We start from the raw sequence: 24748 nt of genomic DNA on the forward strand, positions 1-24748 counted from the left end.
CCAAGGTTTAGATAGGACTGCTAATGCTCCCTTTTTTGTAGCATAATCCTGCATATTTGTTTACTCCAGTGTCTTTTTTGTATGGTTCTGCAGAAATACTTATATAATGGTAACTTAGTTGCTTTAAAAAACTAGCCCACAGAACAGTTAGAGTTTAGCAAGCATCCACAGTAATCAGATAGTCATGAGAACTAGATGTAGAAGCGGTCCCCCCTCAGTGAGCTTTCTGTCTTTGAGGCCAGGAATACCAGAAAGGATATTAAGCAGATGGTACTCAGAACTGGATTTTCTCTTTCAGAGTCATCCAGAAATGGGCTTGGTGACAACCCCTGTCAGTCCTGCTCCAACAGCCCCTGCCACACCACTTGGGACCACACCACCCTCCTCCGATGGTAAGCTCACTATCTCTTTCGCTTTGATTCATATGATCTTTTAAGGTGAGCATAGCTGTGTTGAACAAATGACACAGTTGTTTATTCTTTCACATAAGAAATGACCTGAAATACTATCCTTCAGGACTTTTGAAGCTCTAAAGAAAACTTTGGAAAAGATAGTGAAGTGCTTTTCTCTTTGTAAGGAGCTACATAACTCCAGCTTGTCCTCAGGGAATGGTTGTAGAATCATGGAATGCTAAATCTTAAAAGGACCTGAGAGGTCAGTGATGTCTGTCCTGCCAAACTATGAGGATACAAGTATGAGGATACTTGTCCTGCCAAACTATGAGGATACTTGTAAGGCTCAAATGAGATGTGTTATGAATATTTCGCTAAGATAAATATAAAATAATAATGTTATCTCATGTTACCATTTGACAAATGAGGGAATTGAGGCCAGAGAAATAAGTGGTTTGCTTAAGTTTAATGAGAATTGAGATTAAGAATCAAGATATGGATCAGGGCAGGAACCATGTCTATTTTTTCACTGCTCTCTGCCCAGCATAGTGCCTAGCATGGGTATTGCTTACTAAATAGTTGTTGAATAAATGCATGAGAAAGTGAGCCTGAGATTTACTCACTGTTATGTGTCAGCTGGCCACTATCAGTTAGAGAATGACAAGCTTTGACTGTATTGTAATTGGGAGTTTGGTGGGTATTTAAGACTTCTCTCCCTGAAAAATAATAAAAAACATTTTTCTTTATAAATCTTGTGGCTGGAACTTAAGGAAAAAGGTAACAGAAGAGAAATTATGTATCTTGCACAATAAACTTTGTGTCACCTGCATTAGTTCTATTGCAAGCAGAGTGTGTTTGATGGAATACTTTAACCAAAAAATAGTATTCATTAATACTTGATGTTTTGCCTCAAATGTTAACCTGATTTTTGGTAAAGAAGTACAGAAAATCTAACTTTGATCCTTTCTTTGTGCCTCCCTACTGTCTGTATATGAAGTGATCTTTAATCTGCTTTCTCTCTTAAATTTTCATAATCACACTGTAGCAGTAGCATTTCAAAGTAGTACAAGCAGTATTGGTTAGAAGCATGATAGGGAGGTGCCATTGGTATTCAAGTCTGTGGTAGCAAATTGGATTTGTTTAAAATTGAAAGCCAAATTCCAAAATATCTTAATTAGAAAGAGCAAGTAGTGAGGATTGCCTACTTGTCTCTCTGCTTATTCAGGTCACTGAGTAATCCAATGAAAATACTGTTCTTTCTCTTTAAGGATGAAGCCTGCCTGGTTACCATGGATATCAGAAGCTATATATATATACATATATATATGTATATGTATATCTGAGTTCCATGTGATGTTGGGGTTTGGCTGCTTCAGAGAAACTGCCTTTCAAACTGTTCATTGTGAACACTTCCACCCACACACTTGATTATGCAATGGCAGGATTTGTGCTTGCTTACCTACAACTAGTGAGCTTTTATTTTTTCTAGTGGAGAGATGGAGTCAGCCCACTTTCAATTGACTGTCTCCCTTGACAAAGGCTGCTGGGAAGAATTATGAAGCCAAAGATCAAGGAAAAACTTACTTAGGAAGGAGATTTTAATTTGTGAGGGATTTTATTCTCTCTTATTTTGTTCTTTTTCCTCCTTCTAACTCATTTGTGTTCTGTGGGGGTACTAAATATTATAACCTTGTTTTTAGGTTTTGGTTTGTAATTATAGTGGTGCTCAGCAGCCCAATTATATTTAAAGGTATGTCACTGGAGCCATTGTTTTTAAAAGCCAGCAGTTTAGCTGTAACATTTGTTCTCAGCTCAGACTTGACATTTGACAACTCAGCCTTGGCATGAGACTTTCTGGTAAACTAAAAATACATATACTGCTATATCTCTACATATTATGTAAGACAGTTTTCCAGTTATTGTTGTGTGTGAGTGGGAAAAAAAGTCCCACTTACCAGTTAGATGCCTCTCTATATTAGACAAAGGAATGATGATGGTCTCTGAGTTTCGGAATAGGCTGTTGTTTGAAATGACAGTCTCAGGTCATTTACCCATAACATGAATTCATACCTTTTAGTATTTCAATATAAAAATATATTCATCTTTTATTAATTCTTATGGATTGAACTGTGTGAAAGCACCCAAGGTTTGGGCATGCTAATTTCTTCTCATAAAGCTTTTTGCTCTGCTTGCTTTGTATTATAGATCCATAATATGCAAATGTTTCCCATTGTTAATAAATGTTCTCTGCATACATTGTAATAACTCCAGAGAGATCCATTATAGTATCAATACGTATAAATAATATCCTAAACTCAGCTGAGAATTCATGAGTTGAAATACAGTAGAAAGCTATAGGTTCTCTAGCTTGTCTGGACGTCCCATCGTGAACGTCTTTTTACTTATATATAGTGTCTTAATGTAAAAGCACTTAATGAGATGTCTAAGTCTAATTTAAAATCTTAGAAACTTGGGAAATCTCCAAAAGGCTGTTCTCTGTGAGTTAGCCCTGGTCTGGTTCCTCAGTGTTCACTGGGACTGTAGCTCAGAAAGTGGGGGCAGTGGTGGGGGTAGTTTCTCTTGGAAACAGCAAGCAGCTGGGTATATAAGACTCAGTTCCCAGACTGTCCCAATCAATAATGTCCACCGATTTTCAGTCTAGTGTTCCTTTTTAGGTTCCCTTTCCTGTGGGGTAAGGAATTAAGGAGTAGAGTTTGAATGTAGTTGTGCCTTAACTTTTTTCTCTTCCATCTTGGGTATTTCTAGTTTAAAGGCTTATTCTCAAAATTGAGCAAGATTTCTCCTTATTAGGAATGAATTGTCATTTATTTTAAGCAGGAGACTCATCTAAGCAAGGCTCATATATATTCAGTACAGATCTTTCTCTTAGGTACAAATCAAAGTGCCTTTAAGAAGGGCGCTGAATGCTTTTGGGTTACTTGGAGCTAGAAAAATCAAAATACCCTTTTTAGGATGTTGAGAGAAAAGCACTGTTCCTGGAGACTGGCCCTTCTAGTTATGAGAGAAGGGCTTCGGGCTTAATCTTGGAAGTAGGAAGGGCTCTAGAGGCCTAGGAAGGCTAGATAAAGTTTTTATGATAAGCACTTGGTCCTCCCTCTATTGTGGATAAAGTTTATTTAGTGATTTTCTTGCCTGCTGGCAAATTGTCTATGTCAGTAGAAGTTGTAGTATAGGCTAATTGCATTTCATTGTTCTATTGCAGTTATAAGTTCTGTGGAACTCCCACTGGATGCAGATGTACAGACCAGTAATCTACTGATAACCTTCTTAAAGTATAGCTCAATTGTCATGCAGGACACCAAAGGTAAGGCATGCTACTATGGGGGCTCAGGAAGCAAGAGGTGTGGCAGGCAGCTATTTATCTAAAATCAAAAGGCAATATTAATACTTTGAAGCTTTGGCAAGATGAACTGTTGTTGGCGCCTCCTGTGCAGGGCAATGGCCTTGATTACTGGAAAACAGTGATTTTTTTCACTGCCAATTGGCAGTTAGGTAGTGTTGGAAAAACCTGGAGCTGGAGGGGGAGTGCTTTGAAATAGAACAGGGAAAAAAAAGGTCTCTACAAAAACTAGCAAGTCGTCTTAGCAGATTTTGGTAAGTAGATGCAAACTCTTTTGTGTAGGAAGTGGGGGGAGTAGCACGTTTCAGGGAATTCCCTTTTGAGGACAAGAACTGAAAGCACCAGCTTATGGTGAGAATTCGAGGACCGTTGTACAGAGTACAGTAGGAAAGGTGAGATTCAGAGAGACTGTGTTCCTTAACATTTAAAATAGAAGTGTCAGTACCTATCCCAGAAATGCAGAGTGGAAAGTTGGAGAAAAATGGATGCTGTAAAAGTTTGAGTTTATCCTGTCTGGTGTCATGTTCTTCCTATTTATGATTTTTCTATGTTCTTTTTTTTTTTTTAATGCCTACAGCACCTGGTCTTCCTAGGTGGTCTCCCATCCAAGTACTAACCAGGCCCGACCCTGCTAAGCTTCCAAGATCAGATGAGATTGGACACGTTCAGGGTGGCATGGCCATAGACTTTTCTATGTTTTTTTAATTGGTGGTAGGGTAGTAGAATACTTGGGTTAGGAGTGAGAAGGGATTGGGAGGAAATCAGCGAATTCTACTGAGTATACATCTCAGGTTTGTTTTTTTAACTCAGTTTTTTTTTTTTTGTACTGGATTAATGAGTGTTCACAGTATTTATTTCTATTACTTTTTTATTGTGATAAAATAGACATAAAATAAAATTTACCATTTTAACCATTTTTAAATATACAGTTTAGTAGCATTAAGTACATTTACATTGTTGGGCAATCATTACTACCCTCTCCTAAATTCTTTTCATCTTGCGAAACCGAAACTCTGTACTCATTAAACACTAACTCTCCATGCTCCATATTTTCCCCTTTCCCTAGCCCTTGGCAACCAACATTCTTCTTTCTGTCTTTATCAATTTGACTACTTTAGGTACCTTATATAAGTGGAATATATCCCAGTTTTAAGATTCTCTGGAAATAAACCTTTTAGGTAGCATTTTTCCTCTCAATTTTTAAAGTGAAAAAATTCCAGTGTACAGAGAAGTTGAAAAGATCATACAGTGATCACTCACGTACCCATTAACATTTTGCCATATTTGATTTGTCTCTAAGTTTCTTTGTGTGTTATTGTTATTTTGGCTGAATTATTTAGAAGTAAGTTGCGGACATCATTCTAATTCACACCTTAAGCACTTTGGCATGTATCTCAAAATGAAGGTTGTTTTCTGAGATATTCATTATTATAGCTAAGACCATCAACAATAATTTTCTAATACCTTATAATATTCAGTTCATATCTAGTTTTTCCCAGTTGTCCCCAAAACGTTTTTCATAACTGATAGTTTTTTTTTTTTTAACTCCACGTAGCATTTTAGTGAGCATTTTTATTAGCATCTTATTTGATACCTACAGGTTGATCCAGGGGACTTTTCTCATTTAGAAGGATTTTTTTTTCCTAATTACAACAGTAATTAGAATAGTATTTGTTAAAAATTAAAACATTCTAGCAATGGTTAACTTACAAAGTGAAATTCTTTTGGAATTAAGCTCTTTAGAGTTAATCATTCTTAACAATTTGGTGTATAGTCTTCCTTTATACGCCTTCTTTATAAGAATCTTTAAATCCTATTTTAGGAACCAGCTGTTCTCTCTGCTAAGTAGTTGAAGTTTGGGTTCTTAAATTATGGTCTGTGGACAAGCTTCAGATTCTCAGATAACAAAAAATTTTGCTTCCACTGTAGAAGCAAAATTGCTAAAGTACTATTACTTTTGCCACTTTACTTTTCATGAGGAGAGACTAATGCTTTGTGAGGTGGTTTACGATTCCCGTAGATGTAAAGTATACTTTAGAAGGCTCTGTTTTGCCATGGGCTGAGCAGGTTTCTGGTATGAGGGTTTTCAGGAATTTCAAAATGGAGCTGAAAGGCTGCATACGAGGGTAAGACTAGGATTTGGGGGCTTTTGTAGTGAGACAGAAACATCGGTAGACAGAGATAGAAAATTAAAATGTAAATATGGGAAATGCAGAATTGGCAGAGTTGAAAGGAGCCTGGGTGGGCAGAGTCTGAACCTTTTTATCCTTGGACATACTATATTAGCTCTTGGAGATCCCTACCTTACAAACTTAGACTTTTTTGTTATGTATGCCTTGTGAATGCGCTCGAGAGAGAGCTATATACAGGGATGAGGTAGATGCTAGTAGCTCATGTCGCAAACTCCTAACACAGAGCAGTCCATTGGGAGCTGCAGAGATGGTGAACCTCTGAGACTTGGCAAGTAACATCAGGCTGGCAAAGATAACAAGACTCTTGTGTATCAATGTTTCCTGAGGCCATTGATTTCTCCTTTATGGAAAGGGGTAACCTTTCTTTCTCTCAGCATATTGCAGCAATCACAGAAGATAGAAACTGCATAGATGTGACCCTGAAAATGATCTTTAAGCTTTGCTTGATATAACACAGTGAACTCATTTTTAGCTTTAATGATTATATAAACCTTTTTGTCCTGGTCACTTTGCCATCCATAAAATGGAAAACAAAATTGAGAGCAGATTAATTGCAGTATGGGTTGCCTCAGGCTGTCTCTCTAAACACAGGCTGGGTTAAGTTTTTGCCAATAGGTAGCCTAAATATGGCAAGGGGCAGGGTTAGGTATGATGAAGGGTTAATTTCAACAATGGCTCCAACGTGGCTTCATTGGCCTGGTTTTCTTCCTGTCTCTTAAGCTCCTGACCTTCTGCATCTCCTGGCTAACAGGATCACATTACGTTTTTAGGAGCAACAGAAGCCACTTCTTCTTGGCCCTACTCCTCACTCCCTACTCCCCAGATATTTTCTTTTCTTTACTTATCATTTGATACCTATAAAATATACTTTTAATATATATGGATATTGTTATAAGGTTTATAGTAAGTATAATAAGTAGCATAAAGTATAATAATAAAATGAACATATGCAAACTTACTACCCAACTTAAGCCATTATTAATGCTGTTGAAGCTACCTGTGTGTCCCCTCCCCAGTCACTCTTTTCCTCCCAACTGTCCAGAATTTTGTGTTCATCATTCCCTTGATTTGTCTCTGATTTCAAAGCCTTTCCTTCCTGAAGTTCTTCTGACTTGAGTATTGTTACCTTAAAGGAGTATCTGCTCAACCTTTAAAATAGATATTAGGCAAACATATTTTAAAAATATATGTATATTTATACATAGACTTTAGGTTGATTCATCAAAGTCTTAACTGTTATGACATCTGGGCAGTATGATCAAATTTGTTTTTTATTGTCCTTTTATGAATTAAAAAATGTCTAAAATGAAATATGCCTTATTTTTGCATTAGAAACTTTTTTTTAAGCAGCGGGGTAGCTATAGGCTTTTCTGTGAGAGTTGCTTATCAGCTTTTGGGGGAAAAGAGGATAGTGCCAGTGAAACTCTGGCCAGAAGCAGAGGTAGGAGAGTCTCATGAATCTAGATTCACATAGGCAGGAGCATTTCTCTTCCTGTTGCCAGGGGCTCTGATGTAAGCTATGGGGAATGTTAGCTAGGGATTATCATCATTACTCTTTTTTGCACTGCCTGTCTCTGAGGAGAGGTAAATGTATTTCTGGACTATAACCCCCATTATGCTTTTTAATTGTCAGGTTTTAGTTGATAGATTCTGTCTTCGAGGAAGTAGCAGGTTAATGTCAGGGTGAGAACTATTAGCTCACTTCTGTAGCGCTGCAATCTGTTAATAGATCTCTCCAGAATGGACTTCAAACTGGGTCCTGTCAAAGCTAATTTGAGACATCATAAACCATTTGCCTATTTTGGATAAGCTGGTATGACTCTATTCTTTCCTCTATTTCACACCCCCTCCCACCGCCCCCAATATACAAAGATCCTGCAAAGTAAATAATCTTTGATGGTTCTGGTAATTGGTGGTAATGGAGTAGCTCTTTCTTGTGTGGGCTTAGAGCCCTGCTATTGAGATTGCCACCTTCTTTTTTAATAATCGAATGTGAGTTTTGGGAGGCCAGGGACCTTTATTTCGGTGCTATATCTCTAGTGCCCAGTGCAGTGCCTGCTACATAGTAGATACTAAGTAAGTATTTCAGAGTGAATAACTTTCACAGGAAGAAAAATGATCAAGAATTCACAGCTTTCTTGTTCATAAATAATGTGCACAGTGCAAGGAGAAGCATGAGCTGGATCCTGGTCTTCAGTTAATTTCTTTCTGATTCCACTGTCAGTTTGCTATGAATAGTTATCAAACCTTTCTAGATTTTGTGGTAGGTGAGTGTAGATGGTGGTGCTTATAGCTAGTAGATGGAGAGGGGTTGGAAAGGGAATGGACCTGACTGTTCAGAAGCAAAGGGCTGATATGGAAGCAAAGGGCGTGACTCTGATTTGGGCCATCACAGTAGAACTATTACAATAATTAGATGGCTCTCAGGAAGGTAGTTAGCTGTCCATCAGACCACCAGCATATTTAAAAAAATCTTCTGGGGGAATTCTTTTGCCTAGAAGAAAAGCAAGAATTATTCTAGAAGGACCTTGATTTTCATTCATGAATTTTGTGGGGAGAGGAAGTGTGAATATTCTTTTTGATGATACACATCTTTATTCTCTAGAAACATAGCCTGAATGATTTAGAGAGAAGAGTTCACTTTTATTTTACAGATGAGCACCGGCTTCACAGTGGCAAACTCTGTCTGATCATCCTCACATGTATTGCAGAGGTAGGTCTCACCAGTCTTCTTGTGTTAGCTAATTTCTTACAAAGTGCCATCTCTTCCTGCCCTTCTCTCTCAGTTCCTGACTTTTAAGGTCTTAAAGCTAAGAAAGAAAATCTGCCCCCTTTGTATTGTCTGTCTCCTCCCGCTAGAATGCAAACTCTGTTAGCAGGTACTTTGTCTCCTTCACCAGTCTATTCTCAGTGTCTGGCACAAAGTAGAGGCTAAATTAGTATATACTTCATGAATGAATAATGAATTGTGATATGTTATAATTGAGAACTGGAAGATTCTAGCTCTTAATAGTTTTAAACAAGAGACTTAATCCTCTTTAGAAAAAAATAATCCTGCCCCTTTGAAGCTGCTCCTGTTGGGTCTTTTCCATTGAACAAAATGGAAAAGGAGCTCAAGATTTCTTGCAGGGGGTAGAGGGATGGGGGTGGGGGGTAGCCAAAGAGAGGAATTGGAAAGTGAGTGAAGTTGGCTGATTGCAATTTAGTGAAGAACAAGAGCCTGAGGGGAAAAAAGAGGTTTTTCGGCTTTGTAAGGAGGTACTTTTGCTTGGATTAATTAGGCCTGAACTAACATGGGACCTTGGTGGTAATACAGGTATGGCAGAACTTGAGTCAATTTAGAGCTAAATTTGTAGCTTCAACCTCCCCCTTCATTATTCCTTATTCTGATCTTTTTTCTCTTAAAACAGTGAAGGTGGTTCATGTGGAGTAGAGATCTCTCTCATTCTTTCCCTTTTTATGTTCTCTGTGAAAAGATGACCTACTTTTCACCAGGTTAAGGGGAGCTGGTTATGGAAGAGCTGCTTATTAACAGTGGGCCTGGTGTAATTGCTTTTTAAAAATCTTTCTAAGAAAATCTTTAAAGGAGTTGTTTTTCACAAATTGTAACTGTTCTTAGTAATTGGAGGCTGTAGGCATGTCAGATCTTCAGCAAAAGTGTTGGGAAGGGGCCAAGAGGTGTTTATTACTGATCCATGGTGAGAGGTTTTTGATTTACCATCAGTCTTTAGCAAAGCCAGAGATAGACAGGGTCTTGCCTACTGCTGTGCTGCCCGTGTAGCAGTTTTCTCCTGCTGTGCCAAACCTGCTCCTGGAGGAGCACAGACCTTTCTTCTTAACTGTAGATCCTCATGTGGAGCCTGCACATGTATCCTGCAGCCCCTATGAAAACCTTCAAGCTGTCACAAACAGAGCAGGCTCCTTGGGCAGATGGGAAGGAAGAGATAATAGGAAAACAGATTCCTCTCACCATTTGCCTCATGTCCCTGTGCCATAGTTTTTACTGTTTGTAATTTGCTTAGATATTTTTGACCAGTTAGAGTCACCCTGGGAATTACTCCTAAGTAAAATCTCATGGCTTAAGTAGGGTTTGACATAAAAGCTTTAGGCTCATCCATTAATTAGTTCTGCAGCTAGTCCTTGAAAGTAGTTCTTAAAGTCAAGTATTTGTAGGAAGTATGATAGATTATAAACCGAGTTTCTTAAGTATAGCTCTCATTCCTTACTTTTTGTCTGTATTTTTATTTTTATTAGGATCAATATGCCAATGCATTTTTGCATGATGACAACATGAATTTTCGAGTAAACTTACATAGAATGGTAGGTGTGACTATTGCTTCTTGTTTTTTTCTTAGAGGAAATTTTTTGTGTATTGGCAAGATTGTGGAGGATGAAATTGATCCTACTTAGAACAAATGTGGGAGGAATGTTACGCTAAAGGGCTCTCTGGCTTGACTGCTGTTCAACAAGACCCATGCCTGTTGGGATTTTTTTGTGTGTCATGGAGCTGTTTCTTACTTGAGAGGATGGAAGGTCCGCAACCATATACCCATGGCAGTAATATTAGAATGTATCAGTAACACAGATTTCAACAGGGATTTGGGCCTAAGCCTTTTGTTTTCACAATATAGTATGATCTTTACTTAATTAAGACTAGATAGTTCTTTGATTTATTGATCTCTGAGTAGTGGAGGAAATAGAATATGAAGGATCAGGGAATTTCCTAAAACTTGGAGGTATGTTAAAAAATATCACAGAGGTTTATATTTGAAACTTACTTTTGGTTTTTGCAACTGCCACTGTTGCTCCTTCTACACAGTCACCTTCTCTTCTTTTTCTTATTATTTTATCAAAGAAAAATACCAGTATATCTCATTTGTCATTAGTAATGTCACTTGTATAGATAAAATCAAAGTAAAAATAACACTTTTCCTATTGTATGGGATGTTCTGGTGCCCTTTGGGGCTGTTGTCTTGCTGAATTGTGTTTTTGTCACAGGCTTGCATTGATAACTGAGAAGCATTTACAAGTCCTCCCTGCCCCACCCAATCCCCACCACTAGAAAAAAAGAGAGAAAGGTAGCATCTCTGTAGTAGTGATTTTCTTTGCATGAAATACATGATGACGAGCCATTGGATGTCAGTTCAGGTGCCTGCTAATTTCAGTTCTTTTTTGTGTGAAGCCTATGCGACACAGGAAGAAGGCTGCAGACAAGAACCTTCCCTGCCGTCCTTTAGTATGTGCAGTACTGGGTGAGTATCATCAAAATTGACATTTTTCTGAGCCAGCGACAGGTTTTCATAATTAAGATAAGAGATAGATCCTGGCTGATGTACTTCTTCCTCAGAGAAGTTGTAACTAGTTGTGTTTCTTTCCTGGCCTAAGAAACTATGTTTTTTGTTGAATTGGTAAAGCAGCTCCCATGAATAGAATGTTCAATTAAAGAGTGCTCTTGCTCTCAGAAAAAGATCTTTCTAAGGAGACAAATGGCTAAGTCTAAACTTGATACATGATTTACATTTGTAAAATATCTTATTCCTGATCAAGATTTCAAATCACCCCATCACCCCCCCCACCCCCGTCCTTCTTGGTCCATATTGATGTGTGAACTGACTAGGAGGCTTGATGTTTAAGGTTCAGACATGCAAAACTTACTCCGAATATATTAAGCTTAAATTAAGCTGAGATGAAGCTGACAGAACTGACAGGTAGGGGGCTGTATTTTAGGTAATTTTGTCAGAATGCTGCATTGCCTTGGGGGAATGATCTGAACTCTTAATCCCATTTCACTTAGATATTCAGCTCTAGTTCTTAGATCTACTTGATTTTAGAAACAGTAATTAAGACTATGTAATAAACTTCCATTGACCCGAAGCCCCACAGACTATTTTAGTCAATATCTGTCCAACTGAGCATATAGTGAGATAGGATAGACATAGTTTTAGAGCTGAGTCTCTGGTTACATGGACGTGATCCATAATTTCTTCTACGTTTGCCTCATCAGTCAGTTCTCAGAATATGATTTCCCTCTGGCATTTGCATTAGTGCCATGGTATGAAATACCTGTATAATGAAATCTCCTTTGTATATGAATTTATTGGCAGGTCAAGGTATTCTTCTGGAATTAGTAAAGTTAACTAATTTTCTCGTTACTTTACAAGTGGTAGGTCATGAAAGTTGCAAAAAGTGCCTTATATTAAATAAATTTAAGTGTGTGTGAATAAAGATGTTGTTAGTGGATGCCATGCAGCATGAGTGCAAGGTATACTCAGAAGGTTTTTTCCAGTTCGGAGGCAAGGAATGAATTTCATTCTGATTAATTTAATTTTCTCCTTTCTCCATTCAGACCTGATGGTGGAATTTATTGTAACACACATGATGAAGGAGTTTCCTATGGATCTCTATGTGTAAGTACCATGTTTCATTTAATGTGTGCAAATCTGCTTTATGGAGTTGAGTGATAGGAAATTCATAGTCAAAATTTCTATGTATATTTCACTTCAGGAAAAACACATTTGTGTGTAGAGAAGTGTCAGGGAGCATTTTGTGGCCAGGATTTATACATCTTTCTAGAAGAGGAAAAAAGTACAAACCATAATTTGGATTCTGTACATATCTTCATTATCACTTGTAGACACATTGCATGAGGAGTGGGGCACAGGTGTTCTTGGGCATTAAGGAGAAGAATGCAGGGGGGGAGGTGGGGGGTGCAGATTTGAAATCTTGATGAGGAATAAGATAATTTACAAATGTAAATCATGTATCAAGTTTAGACTTAGCCATTTGTCTCCTTGATGCATTTAAGTAGTGATCATGGGTGGCTGTTTTGATCCAAAGATATTGAATACCAGCAGACTACTTAGTCATCCCTGGGCTTTGGCATTAAAGTAGTCAGCAATAGGAAAAGGCCAGGGAGATAGAGCTTCTGGTCCATTCTTAGCCTACATTGTCCTAGCAGCCTAGTCAGAACTCTACTAACTAGGCAGATTATGTATATAATGGCCTGGCTGGGAGATTCCTGTCTCCTGAGGAGATTTGATTATCTCTCACAATTCTTTACAACCAGAACAACTAGGGTCGGCTGAAAATCATCATATTTCAGTAAAATTTAAGCCTTCAGGGTTTCTCTCCTTTTTATTCCTGCATTCTTCTCCTTAATGCCCAAGAACACCTGTGCCACATTAGTGTGATACCAAATATGTATATCTTTATTTTAAAAAAAGCATCTGAATTGAATCTGACAACAGAATCAATACCTCCATGTTTTTGAGCAAGAGAGCAATTTGGTGCACAGCAAGCTCAGTGTACCTCATTCCAATGCCAGGCCTGGGATCTAGGGAGTATAAAGGATTTTGCTCAGAATAGATTAGACCTCCAGCTTTTTAGACTGCTTGTAGGCTATATAATCTTGGTTTTCTAGGTCTGAAATAATGATGCAAATTTTACTTTTAGGTAAGTAGGTAACAGTTTACATTTTTTCATATCTTTTTGGTATTGAGAAGTAAATCTAATCATTTATTTCTATTTAGACTATGAAAAGCTGCTTTTTATGACACTTAGATGAGTTTTCTGCTTGTTTTAGATGGGATCTCTGAATCTCGGTACCTTAGGGATTAGATTTGTTTTGCCAGAGACCTTATTTTTAGCTTGATTGTCTTATGTTCTTGTTTTAGGATATGCTGTTTACCTCATAGTGTATTATAATCAGTTTTCTCATTTTCCAAGTAGATACTGAGGCTCTTCAGAGATTAAGTGCTTTGCTCAGGTTTATTCTTTTAGTAAGCACCGTTGCCTGGACTTGAACCCAGATTTTCTTAACTGTAAATCCTAGGCTATTGCCATCCCTTCTCAGGTGTATTAGTTACCTATTGCTGTGTAACAAACTACCTCAAAACCTAGTAGTTTGATATAAACACGAATTATCTCACAGTTTCTGTGGTTCAGGAATCCTAGAGCTACGTAGCTAGGTAGTTTTGGCATTGGGTTTCTCACAGCACTGTAATCAAAGTGTTAGCCGGGGCTGCAGGCATCCGAGCTCTACTAGGGGTGGAGAATGTGTTTCCACGTTTGTTGGCAAACCTTATTTCCTTGCCATGTGGGCCTCTCCATAGGGTTGCTTAACATGGCAGTGGGCTTTCCCCAAAGTAAGTTACCCAAGAGAGAAAGAGAAGGAAAGTGAGAACCTTGGATGGAAACCATGGTGTCTTTTATAACGTAATCTCAAATGACATGCCATTTTTGTTGAGCTCACAGACAAACCCTGATACAGTGTGGAAAGGGACTACACAAGGATGTGAATGTCAGGAAGTGGGGGCCACTCGGGGCCATCTTGCAGGCTGGCTACCACAGTCGCACACCTATTACTTTGCGTCATCAAGATTCAAACTCAAGTCTCTTGAACCCCAGAGGCTGTACTCTTAAGCACTGCTGTGATAAGTGACAGAGGAAAGATTTGTACAGGATAGCTAATGCTGACTGGGGCATCAGAGAAGATATTAGAGAAGGTTGCACTTGAGCTGAGTTATGAAGAAATAGTAGGCATTTTCTGTGTGGGGGAATGAGGAGAGACACACCAAGCAGAGCACCAACATGTTCAAAGGCTTGGAGGCTTGAAAGTGTGGTATGTTTGGAGAATACAAAGTAATTCAGGAAGATTAGAGTATGAGGTACATGGAGGAAGAATAGGAGAGTAGTAAAAAGGTTGCTTGAGATTAAGTGGATAAAGGGAAATAGTTGCAGGTAGGAATGACATGATAAGATTGTGTGTTCAGTATATAGAGTTATAGGTATGTATCTGTCCACCCAAAAACTCTCACATCCCAGCCAGTGAACCTGGTCTACACTAAATACTTGAATTCCCTCCTCCCCCTAGTTTCTAAATTTTGGAATTGCCTTATTTTCTCAGTTGCTTTTTCCACCTGCTCTCTAATTGAATGTCCTGAGGTTAGGGAAGATAGAGAAGATAATGAGGCATCAAGCTGACGGAGGCTGGGCAGAAGGTCTCACCCTCAAGCTGAATTCACTTTCTTCATTTCTATCCATGGGCATATTTCCAGATCTTCCTTTCCCCCTTCCATTCCTCTTTCCAGTTTTGGCATTTGGAGCATCAAGTCCTTTTTAGGTGAACTTATCTGCTCCCAGCTGGGCATCAGGCCAGGTTGTTGCTCTACTTCTCATTATGTACTGCTTTTCAGCAGCATATAGCAGAATGAGAAGTTGAAAGCAAAATGAATTTCTACCATTTAAGATAAGTGTATAATCTTCTTGGTGAAATATGAAGAAATACGGAGTTTGGAAAGACTTAATACTCAAAGCCAGAATCTGGGTCAGAATTGAAATAATTTTACATCTGTATATGAATGCTGTAGGTAAAGTAGTAATGGGGAAAGGTGTTTATGAGAGGGGTGGGGAGAGAGGAAGGAAGGAAGGAAGGAAGGGAGAGAGAGAAAGAGGTGGGAAAACCCAACCAATTAATTTCCATTACTGGCTGTACTCCATGATTCTTGCTGCCACTCCCACTGTTGCTATAGGATTTGAGAGTGAGGGGAAATAATCTCTGAGGAGAGTAAACTCTTTTTTAAGTTACTCTTGCAGAGAAGACTTGAACTTTTTCTAAGTCAGAGAGTCCGGAATCTGTGGGTAGGCACCAGAAGAAAGTAGAGACTTCAGCAGACTTCAGCAAGAAAATTTCAGAATAAAGTTAGAAGTGTCTTGTGTTGAAATAGGAAGCCACTATATGCATAAAAGAAATGCTCCAAGAAACAGTAAATTTTAAGTCATTTAGCTAGTATATAATTTTAAGATTATAGCAGTTAAAACTTTCATTCTGCATGGTAGTGTAAGTTGAGACCACAAGGCTAATGCTATCACTTTTTAGGTGGCTGCAGAGGCAGGAACAGAGCCTAGGAACAATGCAGGAGTGATATCGATAGCCTTTAACCAAAGCAGAGGGTGGTGGCAGCAGGGGTGGGGTCACTGGTAGTAAGTATGTCACTGCTCCTGCGTGGTGGCTCAGTGTTGGGATGGCATTGTCAAAGACCCAAGGTGTAGGGTGTCTACATTCAGGCCATGTGAGAAATGCTGGCATCCAGGAACATACAATGCATGGGTGGTCATGCACCAGCATTATCCAGCCACCCTTGCTGGATACAACATAGCTTTCAGCACCAAGGACCTAATGACTATCAATTTAATGGGGAAATTGATAGGAGAGTTTGTATATTCCTAAGTTAAATCCTAGTTTGAACAAGGCATCCTGTAACTAGTGACAACTGCCATCAGGAGATCACACCACAATTTCTAAAAAACAACAAATGATTTGGAAACTGTTAGGATGATTTATACTACAATTTATATCTCTTGGTAAGTAATTTTGATAACAGTTTAGTTTATTTAGAGAATAAAAAGGAATTATTTTAAAATTTGATGTATTGATTTATATCTTAATTTATATTTCTGTATGGTTTGTAAAATATTTCACTCTTGAAGATACTGGAGTCTTTTAACAGAGATCCATTACATAGTCCTCATAAAATCCTGTCTGAAAGACACATACAAGGCCATTTAGAGGAACAGGGAACAGGAAGAACAGAGAGAGATCTCGATAAGGGGACAAGTAGAGTAGGCTTGTAAGGTAGCTTTGGGCCTCTGTTTCCACCCTCCACCCCTTCCCAATCTACTTTCTGTATAAATTTGCCGATTCTGGATGTTATCTATAAGTGAAATTATATAATATGTGAGCATTAGTGACTGACTTTTACTTGGCATAATGTTTTCAGGTTTCATCTATATCGTAGCATGTATTAGTACTTCCTTCCTTTTTATGGCTAATTAATAATAATATGAATGTATGGCATCATTTTATTTATTCATTCATCAGTTGATAGACATTTGGGTTGTTTATACCTTTGGCTATTATGAATAATGCTGCTATGAACATTTACGTAAAAGTTTTTGTATGGATGCGTGTTTCATTTTTCTTGTGTATATACCTAGTGGAATTGGTAGGTCGTATAGTAACTCTATGTTTAACATTTTGAAGAACTTCTAAACTGTTTCCCAAAGTGGTTGTACTATTTTACATTTCCACCAGCAATATATGAGTGTTCCCATTTTTCTACATCCTCACCAAAGCCAAGGTTTTTGTTTTTGCTTGGACTCTTCCCCTTTTTGACAAAAGTAGAAGGAACATTAACTTGTTTTAAGAAATTACCGTGTAAAACCTTGAGAAATTAGATTATTGGTTCATTGGTTAGCTTACTAGTTATCTCCATATTATTCTCATGATATGCTCATTTTTCTAGACCCCCATTACCAAGGACTTATAAGCAGAATTGCAGTGGGATGAGCACTTTGAAGAGTTTTGAGAAATGCATACATCCTTGTAACAACTATCCCAGTCAGGATAGAAAGCATTTCTAGTCCCTAAAAAGTTCCTTTGTGCCCTTTTGAGGACGTTGAAATTTTTAAAAATGAATTTGCTTTAACTGGTGGATTTCTTACTGTAAAAGTAATATGTAGTTGTAGAAAATTTGGAGAAAACAGAAAAAAAGAAAGAACAGAATTCACCTATCATTCTACCACTGAAAAAAGGCAACCACTGTTATCATCAAAATTAACTTTTTTCCTATTCATTTGAAAATAGTTGTGACCGTTATCATATATTAATAGTATACAATTTTGCATGTTGTTTTATCACTTTAACATAAATATCTTTTTGTGTTGTAAAAATTGTTCACGACTGTACTTTTTAAGAGCTTCATGGGGTTCCTTATTTGGATGTGTATTAGTCTGCGTGGGCTGCCATAATAAAAACCACATATTGGGTGGCTTAAACAACAGATATTTATTTTCTCACAGTTCTGGAGGCTGAAAGTCCAAGATCAAGGTACTAGCACCCTTGGTTTCTCCAGAGGCCTCTCTCCTTGACTTATAGATGGCCGCCTTCTTGCGTGTCCTCATATAGCCGTTCCTATCTGTGGGAGTGCTCCTGCTGCTCTTTCTCTTCTTTTAAGAAAACCAGCCCTGTCAGATGAGGGCCCCATCTATCGGCCTCATTTAACTTTAATTACCTTCTTAAAGGCCTTATTTCCAAATATAGTCCCATTGAGGTTAGGGCTTCATCATGAATTTTAGAAGAACATAATTTAGTACATAACATATGCGTAATGATTTACTTGCTACTCTCTCAGCATTGGACATTCTTTCCACAGTTCTTTCCAATTTTCTTGTATTTTTAATAAGATTATAATGAACATATTTTTGTATAAAGCTTTTTTTTTTCATTCTGGCTTAAAGCTAAATTCTCTAGAGTGGTGTTAGTGGGTCAAAGGATATAAGCCTTATAGAAATAGCCAAATTGCCTCCTAAAAGGGCTCTTTACCAATTATACTTTCTCTAATAATGTATGAGTGGCTGTTTTGCTCTACTTTTGTCAGTATTGAAATCTATATTAATTTTATATGCAAAAATAATCTTTTTTTTAAGTGAAGCTGAGCATTGTAGAAAAATGTTAACTTTCCTTATTTCACCTCTTCTGAGGGGGCTGGGGGAATTTGTTGACCATTTCCTTTGTTCATCTTTGTTATTAGGGGTGTTATTGTTTTCTTCTTTATCAATTTGTGTAAACATATATATTAAGCATAGTAGTTACTCTTTCGTGTCATTTACTGCAAATGTAATTTCTCATATTGTTTGGCTTTTAATTTTAATGCTTAAAATTTTTTTTCTCAAATGAGATTTGCATTTTTAGGACATAAATATCATCAGTATTTTTCTTTGTACTTTTCGTCCATGGCTTTTTAAGCTTTCAAAGCCCTCCCCCAGTCAGAGATGTAAAAACAATTTTTTGTTAGATTTATAGTATTTAAAAATGTCTTTCATCTCAACCTACTAACTGTTTATTTGGAAATACTCTCAAACATGTTGTTGGGATGTGACCACTGTTGAATAATCTAGTGATCTAGAACAGTACTGTCCAATAGAAATTTTTGTGATGATAGAATAGTTCTATTTATCTGTGCTGACCAGCATCGTAGTCACTAGCCATTTGTGGTTATTGAGTATTTGATATGTGGTTAGTGCAACTGAAGAACTGAATTTTTACTTTAATTTAATGTAAATGAAATTTAAGTTGATAAATTAAATGTAAATTTTATTTAAAATTTAATATACATTAAAAACAAATTTAAATAGAACTAAAGACTTAAGGTCTTTAATGTTGTGATTTTGCATCCTGTGTTTGCAACTTTAAATGACGTAGTCTAATTCTGGTCCACTGGTGCATTCTTCCTCCGAGGAAAGATACTCAAGGGAATGGTATTAGTGCCTAATTGATTATTGACATATATGTGGTTATAGCCTCCTTTTCCTATTGATAAGGGGAATTAACACAGGCAGTGTATGTGTGCATGTGTGTGTGTTGGGGGGAGGTTTATCCACCAGAATGCTGCAGATAGAAGTTCCTTTCTTTTGCATGTGCATAATTCATACCCAGCATCTTTAGTGGCCTTAGCAAAGGTGCTTCGCTAAAAAAATGGTATTTGTATCCAGTAAGCCATCGAAGGTTATAAAACAAAAAGCAATAAACCAAACAAACTCATAGACACAGACATTAGTGTGGTGGTTATCAGAGGGGAAGGGGATGACGGAGGGATGAAAAGGGTAAAGAGGGTCAAATAGAAGGAGACTAGACTTTGGGTGGTGAGCACACAGTGCAATATACTGATGATGTATTGTAGATTTGTACACTTGAAACTTACATAATATTATTAACCAATGTCACCCCAGATATGGGGCAACTCACCACAGATACTCTTTTTTTAAATTAAATTTATTTAAAAATAAATAAATTTTTATTTATTTATTTATAATAAATAAATAAATAAAATTTTTATTTATTTTTAAATAAATTTAATTTAAAAAAAGAGTATCTGTGGTGAGTTGCCCCATATTCTTAGGCTAATCCAAGTTTTTCTCTTTCTCTTTTACAGACGCTGCATTCAAGTAGTACATAAACTACTTTGCTACCAGAAGAAGTGTAGAGTACGCCTGCATTACACCTGGCGGGAACTCTGGTCAGGTAACTTCCTCTTTTGAATTCATTTCTCTTTTCCTGTATCTTTTATGAGTCTTGAGGCCTGGGCACAAGATGAATTTTAAGAAAAGAAACAGTTTGTTTAGGATGCTTCTATTTTCATTATACTTTTTGTCGTTTCAGTCTTGTTCTAGTCCAGACCTGGGTATTCACATAGCTATTCTATACTTCTCGTTTCTTCTGCTCTCCGTATTTTTTTTTATCAGCTGTTGGAAACAATTGAATATTTCTTGAGTTTCATTGATTCTTCCTTTGAGTAAGAGTGAGGAGTCAGTACAAACTTGGATTCTCCCTTGGTTCCATTTGGTAGCAGCATATGGACTATAGGGAAGTTTCTGTGTGTTTCTTCAAGATGAGTAATCTCAGGAGGAATGTCATAGGGAGAGGAGGTGGGGAGGGGGCGGAGAGATGGGGGGAATCCTGCTCTTTGTGTTAGATCTGGCATTATTACTGTTTACAGACAGTGTCAATTGTACCACTCCCCCTGTGCCAGAGACAAAAACAGCAAATTATAGTGTTTACTTTTTTCTTTGTATCCATTTGGTAGCCCAGGAAAGTCACTGCCACCCCTGCATGCGGGAAGTGGCTCTTCTCTAAGGGTACAATTAAAGCCGGCTTGCCACCCCTTTCTTTTGTGCAATTAAATTGGAGGTTTCAGGAAAGCAGAGGAGACATGTTCCCTGAGGCATTTGCTTGCTGATAGGTCCTGGGGCTTTTGTGACCCGATGGTACAATAAAGTCTTCGCTAGATGATTATAGGGATGTATGGTTGCCCCACCCATGGGAGAGCTTCTTTGTATTCTCAGCAGAGGAGGTGTGTTAATGTCAGAGACTTTATTAGAAATGGGCCAGTAACCCCTCCCCCTTCCATAGAATTCATCTCACTTGTTGTGACACGTGGTTTCCTGCCAACCTAATTTGGCTTTCTAAATTTAGCCTTCTATAATGGGAAGTAGAGATCTTTAATTAATGGATTAGCAAATTCTTTGCAGTCACTGCCTATGGTGGTGAAGAGGGAGTAGGAGAATAGCACTAAGTGGCAATAGTGGCATTTTGGTATTTTAGGAGAAAAGAGTAAAGATGGTATGAGAATTTGAGATTGAGGGAATGTCAGAAAAGCTAAAGAGAAATCAAAGGAAATTGAAATGACCAAAGTTAGAATTTCTTAGGTAGGAATAATTCTTTTTAATATAAAGGACTGCTTTGGTTGCCTATGGATAGTTATATGATTATTAGGCTCTAAAAACTTAGGATTAAAGAGAAAACAAAAATGACGCAAATCTGTGGATGTTAATACAGTTGTAGAACTTAAAACAAGTACAGATGGTTTATGTTTCTAATTGGGATGAAGTTAATGTGATACTGAAGAATTGGTGATAGTAGTTGTTTCTGCCTGCTTTTGATTCTCTTCTGGTTTCATTTTCTCTTTTATTCTATTTTCTTTTCTTCCTATCCTGGCCATTTCCGTCTCTGGCCCCTGGGATTTCTCCGGCTTTTCTCCCATCCTCATCATCTGTTGTCTTCTTACTCATTGTCCGGTTCCATTGCCTTTTTCACATTGTCTTCTACTGTTCACTTGGTTCTGTCTCCCTGGGTCCTAGGGCTTCCCATTACTCTCCTCCCTCTACCTGTATCCTGTCCTTTGTGCTATTGTTCTCATACATTTTACTTTTACATAAGGTATAAATCCCACAATAATGCATTGCCATAATTTTGCTTAAAGAGGCAATTATTTTTTAAAGAAATTAAAAAATGTCTTTTATATTTACCTTTTCTGGCTCTTAATATTTCCTCATTCTGGCTAGGAAATTGTGAGGCAGGAGACCATTCTTTGTTGGTCAGTTGACTTTATGTCTTTGAGTGCTTTCTATAATGTCAGCTCTGTAATTCCGTTCTATCTCAGGACTGATCATTAGCATTTTAAGGCCATTGATAGGTTGAGAGGAGGTGTATATGAGTGTCATTTGTGAGGCCTGGATGACTGCTTGCTCTTGAGACATAGGGATTTGTGCTAGAGCTCTCTGCCAAGTGAGGTTAGCTCCTTTTCCTATATAGACTGGATAAGCCATCCTGGAACCCGGGCTCTTTGTGTTCATATATGGAGTGTACAGTGAGATGTAGAGCAGCAGGTGTTAAGGAAAGCTGCAAAATACTACACTACATCTGATGCATCAGAGCCCATAATAATGTATAATGTTGCAATCAGTGAATATAAATGTAGCTGTGGTAGATCCACCTACTCCTTGGCTGGGACTACCCCTCATATGTCGGTGTGCCCATGTTTTCCCTCTTTCTTTGCCTTCTAGACTTATGGATTTGAGGGAGGTGTGTGAAACTCATCATGGCAAATATGTTTATGTGTATAGATGCTTGCCCGTACATGTGCTGCAAACTTTCATGGAATTTTACTTACAAATATTACTGGTAAGGCGTATGTTGTTAGATCAGACACATAAAAGTCCTTGGGTGTCAAGGAAGCAGTCAGCTAGGGTCCAAATGCCTTTTGTCATTTGGAATGTGGATGTTTAGTATCACTGCACTTTGGTGATTTTTATTCCTGTGCTGTTGACTACAGTAGCTTTTTGTTATTGGAGAGGTAGCCAGAGGTTCACCTCCAGATTCCTTTACAGAATTCCCAGGCTTGGTCTAATGGAGAAGGAAAAGCCACCTGTGTCAGTTGGGGGTTTAACCCTATCTGATATATTGGTTTTATTGATACAAGCCCTGACCTACTCCCTGGCACCACTGTCTGTTTATGATACCTGTCACCATGGTATCTGAGTAAGCGGGGAAATATATTTAGGCTAACTTTAACTAAAATATGGAAAGGAAGAAATCTTGTATCTATCTTTGCCCTCTTTTCAGCAATCACTATTTTTCACTAAGTTATGGAAAGTTCAAAAGCTCTTTTGACCTCTAGACTACCCAGTTCTTTTATTTTGAGTAAAAGATTAGGTGTTAAAACTCTCTTCTGATAGAGATAGAAAACAGAGTTTTAGGCTAAGATTCTAGTAAAATAGTTCTTTTTACCTCTGAGAATATAATGCACTTGATCTTAGCCAAAAGGCCGAGAAGTGATGAGAATATAATGAAAGAAAGATTTTTATGTCCAGAAAAACATCTATTTGTACATACATATTACAGTTTCAGAGGTAATTTTATGTAAATTTCAAAGAATTCACGGATCCTCTGAAAGCCTATCCATGATCCTGTTAATAATCTCTGTCTTAATTTTAGGTTCCATGGACTCCTAATTAATTGTTTTCACAGAACATCATAGTATCTGATTAAATATTTTTTCTGTATTTACTGATCATACTGCATTCTTCTGGGAATTTTAGCTTAGCAGTCTCCTTTCTGAACTTCTTCAGGCTAAAGACCATTTGGTCACTGTGTTTTATTTCCTGTGTCTTCCTATAGCACTTGGAGCTTCTATTTTAGCATATCACATTGTTTTGCTTTGTTGGCATATGTCTGTATAAAGATTTGCTTACATACCTGTCTTTCTCTTTAAAAAGTTCCTGGAGGGCAGGGCCTGTGTTTTAATGATTGTTTTATCTCTAGCACACCATTTGGCTTATGACAGGGACTCAGAAGACATTTGAAAGAATAAATAAGTGGATGAATGGATATGTAGAACTTCTATTAATGATAAATTAACATTCTCTCAAAGAAACACAGTGTTGTGTTTGGGCCTTAAAGTAACAACAGCAATAATAATAGAACCCAGTAGGATGTTTGTTGTCATGTTTCTGTTGACTCCATCACTTTTTAATTTGAGTTATTGATGTGAAAGAGAATGGTGGGTAATTTCTCTTCCTTTTGTCTCTTTCTTCCTTACCCACAGATACATGGAATGCTTTTAACCAAGTAAAAATGGAAACTGATCATTTCTAAGCCATTAACCAAAGAATGAGCACAATGTTTAGAGAGAACCATGCAGTCGTTGGAGAGGGAAATCTTGAACACAGCTTCATGGAGTCAGCTTATTTTACTTCCACTGCAGGAGAAAGGGCATTGGGGAGGCAGCCTGCATTTAAACAGTATAGCTTTCCACAGTCTGAAAACATGGATGGATTTAAAGGCAGATTTATACCGGCATTTTATATTCAGCATTCATCTATGGATCACAGTCTTCCTTACTCTTTTACTCTGCCGCATCTCTGGGTGATAATTCATTATTTTTATCACCATTTGTTGAGGAAGGAAGTGGAGCTATAGAACAGTAAATGACTTGCTAAGGATCATGGAACCAGACACTAAACAGAGTCATGATTAGAACTTAAGAGTTCCTGACTCCTATGCTCAGACTCAGATCACTAGGCAACATTTGCCTCCCTGCAGGAAGAAAGGCCTCCAAAGCCCCCAAAACAATCTGTTCAGCTTCATTGTGCTAAATAGCATCCAAAGCATTCACAGCTTTGTGAAAAAGAAATTGTTCATGGTCTGACCTTTCAGATGCCTACTGGGAAAAATGGAAAACCCAGAGAATGTCACAGCTTTCTGGATCCAGCTGGCTTTGTCATCACTGGCAGAATCCTATGACTTCATGGTTTAGGGACACAGTGAGATTGGGAATTGTGAGCCTTTCGTTGGACGCTTATTACACTGTAGGTGTTGTCATGCAGGACTGAACATTTTCAAGAGGAGTGACTGGAAAGCCGTAGATTGATCTGGCACTTCTTGTATAGGTTACAGCTTTGACGGT

General features: G+C 37.8%; 1 protein-coding gene, 1 non-coding gene and 1 pseudogene across 4 annotated transcripts in view; 1 reads left to right on the plus strand and 2 right to left on the minus strand.

Annotated features, from left to right (window-relative positions):
• The window catches only part of ARMH3 (armadillo like helical domain containing 3), a 148194-nt gene that overhangs the window by 30487 nt on the left and 92959 nt on the right, over window positions 1–24748 (plus strand). For all 3 annotated transcript variants that reach the window (XM_039871410.1, XM_039871407.1, XM_039871409.1), the window contains exons 14-20: window positions 299–392; window positions 3616–3717; window positions 8600–8658; window positions 10200–10265; window positions 11128–11197; window positions 12292–12352; window positions 19937–20025. In XM_039871410.1, coding sequence (XP_039727344.1) covers window positions 299–392; window positions 3616–3717; window positions 8600–8658; window positions 10200–10265; window positions 11128–11197; window positions 12292–12352; window positions 19937–20025 — 541 coding nt within the window. The remainder of the gene's footprint in view (window positions 1–298; window positions 393–3615; window positions 3718–8599; window positions 8659–10199; window positions 10266–11127; window positions 11198–12291; window positions 12353–19936; window positions 20026–24748) is intronic.
• Window positions 4322–4440, minus strand: LOC120610133 (5S ribosomal RNA). Its single transcript, XR_005654875.1, has one exon. It is a non-coding gene; the product is annotated as a 5S ribosomal RNA (ribosomal RNA).
• Window positions 22957–23119, minus strand: LOC120609757 (uncharacterized; annotated as a pseudogene).

The sequence above is a fragment of the Pteropus medius genome, unplaced genomic scaffold (assembly GCF_902729225.1).
Source record: "Pteropus medius unplaced genomic scaffold, Ma_sr-lr_union100, whole genome shotgun sequence".
NCBI classification, from domain to species: Eukaryota; Metazoa; Chordata; class Mammalia; order Chiroptera; family Pteropodidae; genus Pteropus; species Pteropus medius.